At 54.1% G+C, this 16,510-nt stretch overlaps 6 protein-coding genes across 6 annotated transcripts; 3 read left to right on the top strand and 3 right to left on the bottom strand.

Moving 5' to 3' along the window:
- Positions 1 to 316: 316 nt before the first annotated feature.
- Positions 317 to 1,031, top strand: C8A04DRAFT_30977 (uncharacterized protein; the record flags this gene model as incomplete). Its single annotated transcript, XM_062781591.1, has 2 exons — positions 317 to 383; positions 448 to 1,031. 2 exons carry the CDS (start codon positions 317 to 319, stop codon positions 1,029 to 1,031), a joined length of 651 nt encoding a protein of 216 aa, XP_062634848.1.
- Positions 1,032 to 1,326: 295 nt separating this feature from the next.
- Positions 1,327 to 2,866, bottom strand: C8A04DRAFT_30976 (uncharacterized protein; the record flags this gene model as incomplete). The annotated part of the gene is made up of 2 exons (XM_062781590.1): positions 1,327 to 1,701; positions 1,760 to 2,866. 2 exons carry the CDS (start codon positions 2,864 to 2,866, stop codon positions 1,327 to 1,329), a joined length of 1,482 nt encoding a protein of 493 aa, XP_062634847.1.
- Positions 2,867 to 3,663: 797 nt separating this feature from the next.
- Positions 3,664 to 5,546, top strand: C8A04DRAFT_39085 (uncharacterized protein; the record flags this gene model as incomplete). Its single annotated transcript, XM_062784456.1, has 2 exons — positions 3,664 to 4,161; positions 4,227 to 5,546. 2 exons carry the CDS (start codon positions 3,664 to 3,666, stop codon positions 5,544 to 5,546), a joined length of 1,818 nt encoding a protein of 605 aa, XP_062634846.1.
- A 2,239-nt stretch (positions 5,547 to 7,785) lies between these two features.
- C8A04DRAFT_14040 (uncharacterized protein) lies at positions 7,786 to 9,877 on the top strand (the record flags this gene model as incomplete). The annotated part of the gene is made up of 3 exons (XM_062777943.1): positions 7,786 to 7,921; positions 8,063 to 8,181; positions 8,294 to 9,877. The coding sequence occupies 3 exons, from the start codon at positions 7,786 to 7,788 to the stop codon at positions 9,875 to 9,877; spliced, it is 1,839 nt and encodes a 612-aa protein (XP_062634845.1).
- Positions 9,878 to 10,806: 929 nt separating this feature from the next.
- C8A04DRAFT_14047 (acyl carrier protein-like protein) lies at positions 10,807 to 11,606 on the bottom strand (the record flags this gene model as incomplete). The annotated part of the gene is made up of 5 exons (XM_062777945.1): positions 10,807 to 10,853; positions 10,918 to 10,966; positions 11,042 to 11,122; positions 11,197 to 11,214; positions 11,379 to 11,606. 5 exons carry the CDS (start codon positions 11,604 to 11,606, stop codon positions 10,807 to 10,809), a joined length of 423 nt encoding a protein of 140 aa, XP_062634844.1.
- A 477-nt stretch (positions 11,607 to 12,083) lies between these two features.
- C8A04DRAFT_39082 (oxidoreductase-like protein) lies at positions 12,084 to 15,460 on the bottom strand (the record flags this gene model as incomplete). Its single annotated transcript, XM_062784455.1, has 6 exons — positions 12,084 to 12,160; positions 12,218 to 12,509; positions 12,650 to 12,677; positions 12,737 to 12,972; positions 13,499 to 15,264; positions 15,322 to 15,460. 6 exons carry the CDS (start codon positions 15,458 to 15,460, stop codon positions 12,084 to 12,086), a joined length of 2,538 nt encoding a protein of 845 aa, XP_062634843.1.
- Positions 15,461 to 16,510: the final 1,050 nt, after the last annotated feature.

The raw sequence follows: 16,510 nt of genomic DNA, 5'->3' as shown, positions 1-16,510 counted from the left end.
ACGTGCAGAGACAGACGTACCGAGGCCAACCGTACAAACGCGATATTGTTTGAGGATGGTCACGTTCTTCACCTGCTAAACACGACCAGAAATGTGCGAGCTCGTCAAATACGGACTCATCCCGACTTGGCTCTTGTCTTGATTCAATCTCAAGCATCGGCTTCTCTTTAGTTTGGTCAGCGGCAGCCATCGCCCACTCTAACTCGCAGCCAGCCCATTCAAACAGTAAGTCGAAGGGCTCATGTCACTCATATCCGAGAAGCAAGGGAAATCAATTCTAAAGCATTCTCTAAGCAGGACTCTTACAGTCGCGATAATGGAGTCGCCAGTCAACCCGGTTGCCGCCGTTCCACATACCGGAGCAGCAAAGTCATCGAGCTCTTGTAAGCAGTTTGGTCGCGTGACCCCCGCAGCTTTTTAAATCACCTATCACTAAACTATTTTTAGCTGGCCATGATCAAGAAGAACGGTTCAACAAAATCTGCGAGGCGGTTCGCATCATACTAGAATGTGTCGGCGAAAACCCGGACCGAGCCGGACTTGTCGAAACACCCCGGAGATACGCAAAAGCCCTGATGCATTTCACGAAAGGTTACACGCAAGTCATCGGAGATATCGTCAATGATGCTGTTTTTGACGAGAATCATCACGAGATGGTGATTGTTAAGGACATTGAAATCTTCAGCATGTGTGAGCATCATCTGGTGCCGTTCCTGGGGAGGATGCACATCGCATATGTACCAAATCGCGTTGTCATCGGGCTTTCGAAACTGCCGCGGATTGCCGAGATGTTCAGTCGGCGTCTTCAGATACAAGAGCGTCTGACCAAGCAAGTGGCCAAAGCCGTGATGGATGTGGTGAGCCCCAGAGGGGTGGCCGTGGTAATGGAATCTACCCACCTTTGTATGGCCATGCGAGGTGTCGAGAAATCGACGGCCATGACCGTCACGAGCTCAGTTTTAGGTTCCTTCGCGAACGATGAGATACTAAGGAAGGAGTTCTTTGAGCTGGTTGGCATAGGCAGCAAATAAACTTCAGATAGGTAGTCAGCTGAATAGGGTGCGGGTCGCCCAGCCGAAACTTGGGAGTCAATGTTGAATCATACAATTAACTGAGCGGCGCCAAGGCATCCGGAAGTTAATAGTGATTTCGTTGTACCTAGCTCGCTTCTTAGCCGGAACGAGACCCGGGAAGTTAAGCATACCCCAGACGTGGGCGTTTCTGACTGAATTCACTCACAGGGTCAACGTGTCACGTTTCCGCTGTGATTAATTAACACTTAGTATGCTAGATGGGAGACAGAACGAGAAAATCATCAAGGTCATTTCATTCACAATGCCAACTGTCCAACCTCTGCTTCAACCAGCCGCTTGTTCTCCTCAGTGCTGTTTTCCTTTCCGACATTGCGGGGGCATATCCCTGCCCCATCATCAGCTTGTCGTCCATGTTGCACAAGTCCTCCACGTAGCTCCATTGGACACAAGCCGTCCAGGACCGGCAGGCCGCTTCGCAAGCATCTTCTGACACCCACGCGGCTTTCCACAACGAGACGTCATAATTCTCCTCTTGCGGTGTAGGAGGAGCGGCTTGATTCGCCGACGTGACCGAAAACAAGCCTGACTGATTGTCCCACCACTCGGCCCGCTCTTGCAGGTTTGGGGCCACCATCGCCAAAAAGAAGTCACGATGAAGGAGGGGTTTCTATCTGCTGCTTAGCATCAAACGGATGAAAACAATGGAGTGAGAGGCAATGGCTTACCGTAAAATCCCAAGACTTCTCAAAGTCAAAGTACCGGGCTACATCCCGATTATGGACCTTGTGCCAGGACATGAGCGGGCTGCACCAATTCCACCTGCTAAAACCGAACCTCCAATGTACCACAGGGTTGAAGCCCCAGGTAAACTTCTCGTCACCGTCGTTTTCCCCAAAACGCACACCGTTCTTGTTCAGCGCATGGCCGAGCACCTGGTCGCCGCAGCAGTGGGCGGCCGTGTACGCTTCGTAGTCTTCAGACAACGACGGGTTCTCTCCAAAGCTCTTCTCCCACGCGCCTCGGGAAAGGGCAAAGCCAGCGCCGCCATGCGCAAACACAATGTCCGACTTGGCGGCATAACTCCCGAGGTAATGCGGCTTCTGCCACGCAAATGCAGATAAGTAGCGCAGGACGCTAGGAAGAAACAGGTAGGCATCGTCCTCCATGTAGATGTACCACTTGGCTTGGGGCCAGTTGTTCCCGGCATGTTGCAGCAAGGGGATAAACTTGTACTTGTCAACGATCCAACCCCCCGGTGGACCGTAGTTGTCGCCATCCACGCCCGCCGCTTCCACGTAAACATTGTGGGCGGCATACTCCGGGTTGTGGCGGTAAATATCAAAATCAGGCAGCGCCTTCGTGACGTCGGTAATATTTGCCAACGCGTCGATGATGTGTACGTTGCCGATACTCTCTGGCGAATCCGAGTAAACGACCGTGTTTTGAGACGGGATGCGGTCTGGGGAGAGTGTTGTTGTCAAATGCACAAGCAAACGCTTCCACATCGATGTGCTACCCGTCTTCACGATGAGCAAGACGTCAGTTGCTGAGAGATTCCCATACGTCTCAAATCGGACGCCCTGAGTGTTTCCGCCGGAAGCCACGGGAAACGGCGAATCTTGTCCCGCTGGAATCAGATCGGCCGCTGGATCTGTCGGAATCCGGAGTGGTGGTGGTGCTGTTGTCCGTTCTGGGTCCTGGCTAAACTCCCATCCGGCTACCGAATCCCCCAGATTGTTAACATCGGGATCAATGAGATAGTATATCACCCAAAAACAAATGGTGATAATAATTGCTGGCACAAGCCGATTGTTTTTGTAGGTGACAACCATGATGGCAAGGCCGCCCAAAAAGCAAATTGGAAGCTCAACCGCCTCTGAATTTGAGTTTTGGTGAACTTTGAGGGGGGGGGGGGCAAACGGAAAACAAACTGCAAAAACAAACTGCAAGTTGTTCATCCTCGATCGTCAAAAGCGAGCTTCCGCTCCTTCTTCTTCTACCTTCGGTCCCGAATGCAGGGGCTAGCCTGTCCGGTCCCATTCAGCCCCTTTCGCCCACAAGATCTCGCCCGCTGCCTTCGGCCGCCCTCTTCGGCGGCCAGGGTTTTTTTTCGGGTTCCCGGCTCGGTCGTCGTTCCATTGACTCGCCTTGCTCACCTAGCGCGCCAAGGCCTAGATCCTCTTCATTTTGCACACGATCCATGCACCACCCAGCGTGTTGACAAGGACCCAATCAATCGCGGTGTTCGCGCCTAGGCCTGTGGGTTTAAACGGAGATGCCGAGTGAAATACGATGAGGCCGTCTGACGAAATTCTTTTCAGCGAAATTTCCGATGCTTCCCGCTCAGGGGCTGTGCAGATCACTGCCCAATCAAGAATCAAACCGTTGTCGCGGCTCAAAACACTTTTCTCAGATGCATGGATTGTGGCGGAGATGCCTAGCTTTATTTCACACGAGCTCTGCTCTATACGGCCCGCGAAAATGGGGGTACCAGGCATCGCGTGGGGAGAACGGACCCCCCCTCGGAGCACAAATAGAATGATTCCAAACCATCGTGAGATTCGCAGCGTGCCTGGCCGTGTTTTCCTGGTTCTCCTCGCCGTTACACAAAAACACGCCAATCCGGGTGATGTTCCTTGACGACAAACCGTTCGGTCGGGACGCCGATCACCGGGGCTATGCCGGGTTCAGGGGCCGCTGTGTTCCGATCTCTCGCCAGATCATCAACGTGATCGGCTGTGCTCTGGCGATCCCGCTCTACTATCTAACGACCGCGCACAGCCGGTACCCGGTTACTCTAGATATCGTCATCACGATCGCCCTAACAGAATTCAACCGCTATGTGATCGAGGGGCGTCGGTCAGCCTTCCACGGCCGATACCTCGGCTTCTCTGAGCACGACTTCGAAGGGAGCACGGAGAAGGAACACCACATCCCTGACATCGAGAAACGACCGACCTCGGCCAAGCTGAAATGTCTGGCGGCAGTTGTCGGATGGCGCGAAGACCCAGCGTTGTATGCCCGGGCCCTTGAGAGTTACAAGACCTCCAAGGCGTGCGTATTTTTGCTGGCAGGAATTGATGGAGATGAAGAAGAGGACCAGGACATGGTCAAAGTTTTCAAGAAGGCACGAAATCACACATTCCCACCTCAGTTTCCATCTCAAACCCTAACACGATACTTCCGGTGTAGACTTACCCTGAGCGTTCGGCGGTGATCCAAATCCCTGAACCCTTTGGGCCGATTGCTGAGAGAGTTCGATCGCAGGCTCTGGCTCAAATGCGCCGCCAAGATGAGCCCCTGGACGGTGCGGAAGCCGACGCCATCGCGATGCAGTATTGCGTTGAGTTGGCCAAAAGCATCTTAGTCCAACACAATCTCGGGATCGGGGCACCAGGCGGAGTCCGCCACCTGTGTCTCAAGCAACGGCACATGCACAAGAAAGGGATCATGTTTACCGCATACATCTTCTCTCTCGTCATTGCGGACATATTGGGCGTGGAGTTCCTCTGGTCGTCCGATTCGGACACCATCGTCTTTCCCGACTCGCTGGAGCGCACCATCAATACCATCGCCCACGATCCTAATGCCGGGGGGGCAAGCTCCGGACTTGTGATTCATAACTCGCAAGAGACCACCATCACGAAACTCGCATCTGCTGTGTACTGGGGTGAACTGTATCTCACCCGATCAACTCCGGCCTGCACCGGAACAAGCGATTGCCAAAGTGGCCCCAGCACCGCGTTCCGTTTAGCTGCTCTTCCGGAAATCTTGGTCCCGTGGTACTTGCAAAAAGCTCTAGGCAAACGCATGATCGTGAACGAGGATCGCCACCTCACGACGAATCTGCTCCTCCGAGGCTGGAAGGTTATTTTCGCGTCCGACGTTCTCACCGCGACAGACACGCCAACCACAATGGCAAGATGGCTCAAGCAGCAAGTTCGGTGGGCGAGAGCGACACATATTGAATCGCTGCTCCATCCCCGTGTCTACGCCACCAGCCACCCGCTTCTCTTTTACGGAATGGCGAAGCGCGAATTCGGTCCTGCCATTGGTGCCATCGCCATCATATGGTACTTCTTCACTTCTCAACAGCTCATCGTCTTCTCCGCCAGCGATCTTCTCTTTCGGGTGCTCGTCGGGTTTGTGTACAACTTCTTGAGAAATCCAGATCGTCTCACAGGAAAGGGACTTTTATGGGTTGCCCCAAGCATCCTGTTTTATTATGTTCCCCTCCCTGCAGTGCACCTTTGGAGCATGTTGACGATGGGTGCGGATGGATGGGGAACGACCATGCGAGCCAGTGGAGAGCGGGCGCGCAAAGAGAGTCTGAGAAAAGCGTGGTTTGAAACAGGTTTTTTTGTCGCATGGATGGGCATTCTGGGCGGCGTAGCGGCGAAGGCGCTTGGGATATATTTTTGCATGGTCTGGCATGAGCGGATGGCCGCGACGTTGGTTGGAACAATGGTTGGGGCATTTCTAGCTTGGAACATTACCATCGGCGCATCATAGACACGGGGTGAATCAAAACGGACTTGGTCCAGCATTGCCAACGACAAACGAAGCCTTTAGATCGTGGGGTCTAAAATCCATTCATTGTATTCTCCAGTAAACTTACAGCCACATTTTTTCAACTAATTATGTGTCCTTTTTCCCATCCTTCGTAGGACGCTACCTAAACTTAACCCCTAGGCGTTTGTCTTCAGCCATCATCAACATTCATTCCAGACATTCTTTCTATTAAGGGTCACGCATATGCCAAGGCGTCATCACCTTTGCCTCATAACCGGACGGTGTCTCGTTGTATACAACGTTCTAGGTGTTAATTACAGGGTTCACTGATGTCTGTGGGCTAGGGTACTCACTCATCGCAACGCTCCGGTTATTATCTGGCTAGTATGGCAAAGCAGATGGAAATAGTACAAGACTACAAGTTGGTACCCTTGCGCTCGCCCGTGTGGCACAAAAGGGCGGCATCTGACATCTAGATCAACAAGGAGTACACCGATGATCGATCCTCGGTTTAGGGCGGTTTCTTGTCCCGTAAATCCGGACGACCTGTTCATGAAAATCGTCCCTCGCAGGGTAAATAGAATCATGGCACCGTCCAGCTACCTAACATCATAGTTGAACATCATGTTTGTAAGTTGATGTAAGTCAATTTAAGAAACTTTAGCTAACAGCAGACGACACTTTTATTGTTGACATGTTCATAGTTAACAGAACAGTTCAATCTTGAGTAGCGACTTTTGACGATATAACCTGAAGATTTAATACGAATTGCAGTAGTTAATGGCTAATTATTGACATGATTATAACAATTAATTGGATAGTTATCGACAGACAATGAACTTTGACAACGCCATTGACATTACATACCACAATCTCATAGTCTTAAGCACCATTATTTTCAGCAACCGCGAAGTTACATCGAGGTATTTATCAGAACCGGTAGTTCGGTAATTGAGTGAAGGTTGGGCATGGTACAAGTTGACACGAAACCTTGGCATCACCTGGCTTCATTGTACAATTATCATCCAGGCAGGAAGTGCTTGGACCTCGGTACATTTCCTGACAATGGGACAATTTTGGATTTGGTACATCGGAGGCAGTAATTTGTTTTGCGCCGTCACGCGTGTGTCAAACTCCGCTCCTCATCTGACATCGGGGGCAACCACCTTCGGACGCCAAGTGGCGTGTCCGGCCCGGCTGGGGTTGCAAAACCTAAACTCCTGTGCTTTCCCCACGCTTGGCCAGGGGTTAATTGGGTATATGATCTGATGAGCCTCGGTACTGTATGTACACTGCTTTCCAGCCAGGAAGTGTGGTCACACGCTGCAGGGCAGCAGCGAACCGAGGCCTGCCGTGGTGATGTTATTATCGGGGCTGTATTCAATTACCCGTGGAGGCCCCCCACCTTCCTGCAGGAGGATGTGTCTCTCCCGCCACACAGCCCGCCGGCTGAAAGTCACAGGCCACCCAGTGGGGAACCCTGTTTCCCCAGGCACCCACCACCTCGGATGGATGAGAATGAGCAGCTCGTCAGACGATCACGAGTGACATTTGGGTGTAACTCGCGCAAGGAGTGTAAATCTTGCCCACGTTGTGGCGACCAAGAGGCCGTCGATTCCAACGTTCACGTAAGCTGGAGCAACCCAGATAACTAACTATACCTTAATTAGCGTGAATGCTGACATGGATCATTTGGCCAGGACGGTGTGCCGTTCGCCGCTTGCGGTTTCACGTCTCTTGCGCTGCTCATTGGATCAGCCCTGTACATGTAGTGGGCGTTATTCATGCATCCCACCCTTTGCAACCTCCATCCTTTCCTCCGATTCCACATTACTCAGGGTTCTGCACGGGACCCGGCGTTCCGATTGTCACCCGACTCGGCGTTGATAACCGCCTCGCTCGGTCTGATGGCTTTATCAACGGGTATGGATGACGCGAAAACAAGACGCAGGGTGAGATGGATGGTCGATCTGGAAGCCGGGCCAGTTTCCACCCTAGGTGTAATCCCGACCTCCGTTGGGTCCTGGCTTGTAGGGACCTGTTATGCATCAAAACCATCCAAAACCCCCGATAATTAGGGGTACCCGGAGCGCGCACTTCAGTGACCCCGCTGCCCCTCATCAATCAGCCTTGCGCATCGGCCCGCCCCTCCTCAGCGACTGGTCCAAAACCATCCTTCGTCTGCGGAACAAGCAACAACTTCTCACACGCTCCGCCCTTTCCGAGTGGAATCGCAACGATGGCAACCTCTCACCCAAACGAGCATCGCCATGTACGCAGCGGTAGCCTTAATATTCCACAACAAGCCGGCCACCCAGCCGCTGCTATGGGCGCGATGCCCGCCGCACGGTTCGACGGGCCACGAAGCCCACCGAGTAAGTCGCTCGACTCGGACCTCGGAAGGTCTTCAACCTCCTCAGCCTCGCGTGGAACCATGCGTTAATGGAGTGCTAGCCTGGCGAAGAGGTAGGCGAGAACATTTCTGTGCTAACATGGGTGCTTCTCTCTTCTACTAGACACTGCTCATGTCCCTTGCAAATTCTTTCGTCAAGGAGCTTGCCAGGCGGGAAATGCGTGTCCATTCAGCCATGACTTGAGCACAGCGTCGGAGACAGTTTGCAAGTATTTTGCGAAGGTTTGTGCCCGGAATTTACCCCAGCTTAGCCTTGTCGTGACATCAAGCGTTGCCGACCTTGGCCGAGCCCTTCATCGCTTATCCTACTGACTCTTCATACTCTGCGCCACAGGGAAATTGCAAGTTTGGTCCGAAATGCGCCAATATCCACGTGCTACCCGACGGCCGCCGCATCAACTACGGGAAAAACGGTGTGACGATCGGAGCGCCGCCGGGCGTGGCGCTCGGGACCCGCGTCAGCCCGACAACGTATCACCAACCATCGAACAGCGCGCTGACAAACTCGTTTCTGCGGGCGGACCAACTACCGCCCTACACAACCTCAAGTCAATTTGGTGGTCCGGATGAGGCGTATGGACACCAGATAATGGAAGGTGGTTTGCCGACGATCGACACCACTTACAGCTCGAACCCGGCTTCTGTGTATGGGTCGCCACGCGATGAGGATACAAACCGGCTCGGGCTGGGTCTCTCCCCAGCCAACGCCAAAGGTCTTTCAGTGATGGACGCTCCTCTGCCTGCATCATTTGACAGCAACGGCATTTCGATGGCTGCACGGTACGGACCTTGGCCCGCATCGGTGCCTTCCAAATTTGGCCTCGAATCCCCATCTCCATCACTCCATTCCGCGCGAGACGCCCGCACATCAGAGACCCTGAAGCTCTTGCATACATCCGCGTTTGGAAATAACGAACATTTATCCCCTTCTGGGGTTGGCATAGGTGACGCCGCTGGATTCGGCAGTAGCCCCCCTGTCGGTTCTGCGAATCTGGGCTCCGTGTTGGGAGGCGAGGAGTATTTCGGGAAACGGCTCATGCACAGTAGCGCAATGCGGTACGCGAAACCGCGCCTAATCAGCAGCAGCGTCCCGAAAATTGACCGGGACTGGGAACCAGAGTTTATGTTTGAGGAAGACTACGTACCGGGGGCTCTGGCGAACGAGGTCCTGACGCCAGCGGAAAAAGCGAGAAGGGGGTCGACCAGTACGGTGCGAATGACGGATACGGCGGAATCGGGAGCCGAATCCCTCCCAATAGGGTCGACGAAGTTTGGTAGCCCGCTCGGTGCCAGTCCAAGCCGATGGGGTCCCCTCTTCCAACGCCAGAAAGAAGATGAATTAGATGGGGTTTCTACTCGCTCGATGAAACATGTATCAGCGTTCGGGCATGTGGGCAGCCCGCTGCGGAATTCCAGCCTTGCGTCCGCTTTCACGCCGGAACACTCGGAAGGGTTTTCAGCGGATGCGGGGAGCGAATCGGTTTCTGCCCTCACCCGTCAGCTCCGGGAAACCCGTTTGGCCGAGAGCGGCCCCGGGGGAGCTGCCCCACATCCTCTCCCGGCGGCCGTACGAAGCCACAAGCCAAGCGGATCTGGGATAATTGGCAAGGAACGGGAACGTGAACGGGCCTTGGACAGGCACATTAGCAGCGGCTCCATTGGTCCCACGGTTACCGGCCGTTTCACTACCCCGATTGACGAAGAAGATTCTGCATTCGTTTTCAGGATGGAGGAAGAAGAAGAAGCGCAATCTCGGGTCCGGAAACGTATTTCGGGCGGGAATCCCGGTGCAACTAGTCCTCTGAGTACCACTTGGAGCTACGCGAATGTGGCCGCGACAAATAGAGTCGGTGCCACAACCTCAAACGGCGGCAAGAGTGCTGTCAGCAATACCGCCGAAACTGCCGCTGGACGTTGAAGTATTGCCCAATGAGGAACATGGGGCGGTCGACATGTACACAAGAAGTGCGGGGGTTGGAGAAGGCTGATAATGGGTACGAGCCAGACGGAGCGCACGAGCAAGTCCTAAACGTTTAGAAGCACAGCGATAAGGCGAGCACGGTCCTGAACATATCTGCTTTGGCGTTCAAGTTCACAAAAGGCGTTAAATCTCGGTTTGTCAGCGATGCTGGATTGTGTGGTCTGTCTCTTCGAGTGGCAGGGTTGTTGGGATAATTTTGTACCTTATAGACAATGTGGGGGCGTTTCAGGTCTGCTAACATGATTCTTGTACGGATCGGACTGTGCTGTGGATATGCCTAATGTGTTTCTCTGACGTCGCTTATAGAACGAGTGCCGTGAAAGCACAGGGCTAATACTCCGTCCGGTGTAACAGACTCTATCGCACGGTCCGGATCTCTTCTTGCAACTTCTGGGTCATAGAATTCGGTAGATAATATGAAGTGTCTGGCACTCGGCCGGTTTTGAGGAGAGCCGACCGGTCAATTTCATCGGGCTGTACAGCCGAGGTAAGACGGTCACTGTTCCGACAAGAAGGTTTGGCCGCCCAGTGGCAGCGAACATCCACACTTTACGGATTGTCGCTACATTCGGTTCGGACTTTGGGGTTGGACCTGAATCCGATCCGTTAAGTACGATGAGGAAGGCACACTTAGTTCCGAGCCCCCCCTAAAACCCACCAGAGAATGGGGTGTAACCGGCGCGGCTGCCCGTTATTGGTGGGGTAGAGTGTACGTTTTTCATAGCCTTGGAGGGCGAGCGAAGTGTGGAACCCAAGAGACGAAATACAGCCACCTCCGGCTTAAATATCTTCTCGCAGACTAAAGGGGGGTTGTATGTTGCATATGGGCATGGTGTTTATATGGTACAGGAAGAATGCAAAGAAATCTAGTATGCGTCTGGCTGGCTGAGGATGTACTCGACAGCTTTGTCAACTGTTTGGGTGCACACTGATTAGCAACTAAGAATGCAATACGTGGAAATGCGGCAAGTACTAACTGCTGTGAATGTTGTCGGCGTCCTTGTCAGGAATTTCGATGCTAAACTCCTGTACCAGCAATTGTTGTCAGCCAGGTCCCAAGTTGCACACCGCTAGCGGTAAAGGTAGAAGGGGGAATCGCACCTCCTCGATGGCCATAACAACCTCCACCGTATCTAAGCTATCCAGCCCCAGGTCATTGGAAAAGTGAGCGGTTTCTTTAATCTAATCAGGAAGAAATGGCGTGAGAAGACCACGATCTAGAGTGTAGGGGTGTTGGGGGGTGGGTTGCGGCTCACGTTCTTGGGATCGTTGACCTAAGGCGAGAAAGGTTAGCTCTGTCACATATCTGCACAACTCGATGGGTCATGTTGAGAAGGAGACCGGAATAACCAGGGCGCAAGTCAGAATAGACAATGCGTAGAAACCCCGGTCCACATCCAAAATTCCACAGGTCCAGCAGCGCCACAACCTCACGTACCTTGTCAAATGCGGCCAACAATTGCCTGATACGCTCGTAGACCTCCTCCTTGTCGAGGGAGCCGCCGGCGGCGTAGCACCGGATTCCTTGCCAGGCGACCGCCTTGGGCGCAAATGATGTGGTTCGCATAACCGGGGCGATGGTCACCCTGCTCGCGATTTGGGGAACCGGGCGAACGGCGACCCGTGTTGCCGCGGCGGCGGAGCGGAGAATAGCGGTCCGGAGCATCCTGTCGGTTCAGTCGGAATATCGAAAACACAATCGCTGTGGAATTCGTAATTGGTCCGACTTGGTGTGAGGTCGTGGGCGGGGTTGGTGTGAACGCTGCTGCTTCGATGATAAATTTCTCGATACGCATTGGGAAGCTTCGGCGGGACAAGGACGCAAGCTTTGGTGGCTCGTGCATGACCACGTGATAAGGCAGAGAGCGGGGCGTTCCAGGTGGGGTTACAGGTTCATGCTCGGTACTCCACTCCTGCTCCAAGTTGAAGTTGCGGTTCAAGGCCAAGCTTGTCTGGCATAACCGTCATGTAGAGTGCGTGGAATATCTGGGGGAACTTGAAACAACGAGTTGGTGGCAAAAGGATGGTAGCAAGGAACAAATTAGTGTTCGGTTTGCAGGCAACAATATGTACAAGTTTCGTCTACAACCACTTTTTCCACGGCGACCCAATGAGGACGCGCAACATGATGCAAGGTTACCTCTTATCTGTACGGAGCGTCGGCCCTAATTGCTGCCGCCAGTTCAGGCTCCCACTTGTCGCCGTTGGACAAGAGTTTCTCTGGCAGGAGGGTTAGTAAGGAGTAGAAAGCTTCAAGTTGTGATGACTGGACTATACCCTTGTTGTAGAGGAGTTCTTCCCGGGTCTCCGTCGCATATTCTGCGTTGGGGGACTCAACAATAGCATCTACGGGACATGATTCTTGGCAGAAACCACAATAGATGCACTTCGTCATATCGATATCGTAGCGAGTCGTCCTCCTGGAGCCATCTGCACGCTCCTCGGCTTCGATAGTGATGGCCTGCGCAGGGCAAATGGCCTCGCAAAGCTTGCAAGCGATGCACCTTTCCTCGCCAGAAGGATACCGCCGCAAGGCGTGCTCACCTCTAAACCGAGGGGAAATGGGGCCCTGTTATGCCGTCAGTTACAACCGAGCAAAAGCAATCTCAAGACCATGCAAGTCAATCCCCATGTTGTCAAGGGTGTCCGCTATCCCAGCACTCTCAAGGAAACACCATAGTTGCCGGCGGGTTCGGCTCGTTAACGCACCTTTTCGAAGGGGTAGTAGATCGTGTACCTGGGAAATACCACGTTAGCGCAAGTACCAGCGACCAGGGCAGGACTTAAAATACTTACGGCGGCCGGAAGAACTGCTCTAGCAGCACGTACATGCCTCGGAACATCTCCGTCAAAAGGAAATATTTACCGACTCGGTTGAATGTGCTCTCCTTTTCCTGATCCCACGCAACGGGCGGCTTAAGGCGGAAGTTCTTGGGGGGCGGACCCGATGGTGTTGCATAACCCCTCCTCGCCACGAGCACCTGGGAAGGGATGGTGCGAAAGATGGCGACAGGTCCGCGAGCCAAAGAAAGCTGGCGCGCGGCCAACGACACGGTTGAAGGCGCAATCATCGTGCCGACGGGGTCGCTCCTTCGTCTCCTCAATGTCGGGGGGGAGCTTGTAATGGCGCAAGGGGTTGATTGATCTTGAGGTTTTCGCGCAAATTCCCAAGTTGCGGAGCGTCGGGGTATGTGACGGCGTTACCGGGCGCGCCAATTCGGTCGGGTCAATCGCGTTTACGTCGGCGAAAAGGGAGTCGAGGAGGAGAAGGCGACTCTGGAAGTTAGCCCGGCGGCGACTCTTGACGTAGTCTTGAAGCTTGAAGCTCGCACCCGGCCTGGGATTTGGTGAACTCGATTACATTTCATGGGTCCTGATTGGGGAGGGCCATCGAGTGGGACATGTAAATCACGTGATCGGCCACTACAGTGCCAAGAGTGCCAAAGTGCCAAACAATTGACATGGCAAGCATGGGTTCCGTTTGTTTAACTACAAATCCTCGCTTTGCATCATCCGGCCCCAACTGTTCCACCAAACCCCAACATTCGCTGCCACCACCAAATCCAGCATCTTCAGTCCCTCATCGTGAATTATCAATTTCCCCAGCTTAGCCCGCTTGCCCCTTGCGCCCCCACCCGCGTGCTCCCTTCCCAAACTCAGATCCATCGGACCGGGAGCATCCCCGGGACTGTAGCCTTCGTCGTCGCCATAATCGTCGTCGCTGCCTAACCGCCTTGGTTGCAGCAATTTCCCGAACTGGCCAGACAGATTCTTCCGGTGGGAGTTTCCATGGGGCAAGCTAAATCGTAATTCACTGACCGGCTTTGCGCCTACCAAAGCAGAGGTCAACTCGTCGCCGCGCGAACGGCCCATCGCATGAGCATCACGGATGCTATTCGCAAGTTCGCTGGGGTCGATTTTGGTGTTCGCATTGTCTAGTATGTGTCGGCACTTGAGGCTTCGCCCGTCGGCGCTCGTCCGAAATTCGCATCTCCCATCCCACGGGCTCAAAAACGCATAACCCTTCGGCCTCATACCCGGAGCGGCGGTGGCGGTCAACAGCGCCCTTTGTTTGCCGTCGACCGAGTCGACCGATCCGATCGTCGAAGCGCTACCATGGCGTGCGTGCTGAGGTGTGGGCGAAGTGAGAATTTCGGGCGGCCCAAGTCCTGCCTCTGCGGCGAGGCCCCCAGATACTGGCGGATCTTTTCGTTGGAACGCCTTCTTGAAGTTTGACGAAAAGCTCGCGCCGTAGGTCATAACAACGTCGCGCGTGAAGCCAACTCCTGCAACTTGCCGAGACGGATTCAGAGGCGGGGTTTTCACGGATGCTTCCCCAAGTTCTACATGGCCGGCCTTCATTATCTGTTGTGCAAACGAATACCCTGCCGGGGGCGGCTTGGCCGCCTCTATGTCTGCTTTGCTGGGCATGTCGCGGTATTTTGCGTAGCCGGATGTGTCAAGCCGAACATTGATCTTCTGCGCTTGTGCGAGGAGGTTCCCCATGTTGTTGGGGTCAAGCGACGGTTCAGCGTGTTCCGGGGTCGGGACATTGGTCTGGAATGACGTGATACGGCCGACATTGCATTGGGAACCCGACGTTGGATCTCTTCGGATTATGGTGAGTGAGAACAACACCGAAGAAGGCCGACCTCCCACCTTCCCAGGTGATGCAACTATACCCTGCTGCCGCGAAGAGTAGCCTGGCGAAGCCACCCTCGCGTTGGATGCATCCGCCTTTGTAGGCGTCGCTGGGCGAGGTTGTGCAGCATTGGCCCCGGATATGTTGCCTGCATCATGCGAATAGGGTGCCGCTGACGGTGGTATTACCGCTGCGGTTGACGGCGTAGCGCCCAACGGTTTTCTGTGTATCGGGGCAGCGGTTGGAACGGGTCCAGGAAGCTGTCCCGGTGTTTCTTGGAAAGCGTCTGATCTTCCCTTTCGAAACATTGGGTTTTCTCGGTAGCCTTGGACTTGGGTGTCTGTTATGGGATGCTGTAATGTTGGAGGGGCCGGAAGATGGGTTACAACATCCACAGGCGAGCAAGCGGCCGGGGAAGGCGGTAATGGATGTGCGGTGTTGCCGGCCATAAAACGGTCGGTTGTTTCGGGCTCAGGGATTAACTGTGCGGGCAGCGGCTTTCTCGGAATCGCCCCCCTGATACTGTCGCTACTAGATCGAGGGACGGCACCGTCATCCCGCCAGGGCGGACTGGCGACGGGACCTTCATCCGGGGGATCCAGGCGTATATAGTACAGTGAGTTGTTAACATCTTCGCCGGTGACGTTCTTCTTTTGCGGCCGCGAAGTGGTTAAGATAATATCTGAGAAGAATTAGCTTAGGTACGAATTGCGACATGGTTGACCAAATAGGCACCGACCGGTTGTCCCGGGTACACGGGAGATGTATAATGTTAAGGACTCGCGGGCTCCCGGGTGGTGCGGGTATTGAGGGGGGTTGGCTGCGATATCGTTGATCGTTGAGAGCGACCTTGCTTCAGGGTGCGGTGTTTCCGCCATCCCGGGATGTCCAGAAGAAGTTCCGCCTACAGCGGTACGTGCTTAGCAAGTCGAGCGAATATGGTTTTTGGGCAGAGAGAGTGGCTCTGGAGGCTCTCGCTAGGTACCCGATGCCGACTTCTCGGGCGTTCGGTCGGGGTTCCGGGGAGATGAACTTGAGAAGGGAAATGCCGGATGATCACCGCGTGCTGCATGCAACCTTTTTCTGGAATGGATTCACTGCCGTTGGTCGACAAATCCACGAGATCAAATCAGATGTGTGGCGGCAAACCCCATCAAACCCCCAACGGTAGCATTCCGTTGGCTTCTTCTCCCTTTTCCTTGTCTCCAAGGCCGGCCCAACCAGAGGCTGGTGACGTCGCCCAACACGCAAGCAACCCCCCCAGAGCCAATCGCCAGCTAGGTCCGCCGGGGCTGTGACACTGAAACAGAATTTTTGACGAACCTTTGCAACAGCTTGGGTCCGATGATCACCAAAGTGCCATAAAGCCCGCTTCTGCTTGCCCGTTTGATTTGTGCTGTTGAACGCGGAGGGTAGGTGTGCAACCAGCTACCACCCGACCTGTCCCGTCTCATGGTGGGGAGTGACCACGGGCACCTCGTGAGGCGGGGCTGTCTCCTGTTCACTGTGCAGTGGTTTGATGGTGGGTCCCACCAATTGGTCCCTGCTGGCGGGGCGTTCTCCGGGCACATCGCCTCAGCATGCTCCCGGACCTCTGTAACTTTCTCCCTTTGGCAACGAAGCAACCTTCTCCTGCAGAATTCTCAACCCTGACGGAGTACCAGCGCAACCTTAAGTGTTACCGGCCTCGCCATCATGGAATATCTACTCCCACACGTTGTGTGACTGTCACATGTGGCTCAATTGTGTCATGGTGAACTCGATGCGGGTTGTTTATCTCTCGTCTAAACCAGATGTCGTATTCCCCATAGCTTCCTTGCCCAAGTTGCGAGATAACACGATAAAAACATTTCAAAACAGTGAGTCGCCCCGTGTCGAAAGAAAAAAGAGAAGATTAAAACTCATGACGCATGGGCGATACAATCGGC

The sequence above is a fragment of the Dichotomopilus funicola genome, assembly GCF_033296635.1.
Source record: "Dichotomopilus funicola strain CBS 141.50 unplaced genomic scaffold C8A04scaffold_58, whole genome shotgun sequence".
In the NCBI taxonomy this organism is placed as follows: domain Eukaryota; kingdom Fungi; phylum Ascomycota; class Sordariomycetes; order Sordariales; family Chaetomiaceae; genus Dichotomopilus; species Dichotomopilus funicola.
The sequence above is the reverse complement of the archived record's forward strand: the minus strand, read 5'-3'. Positions and strand labels throughout refer to the sequence as shown.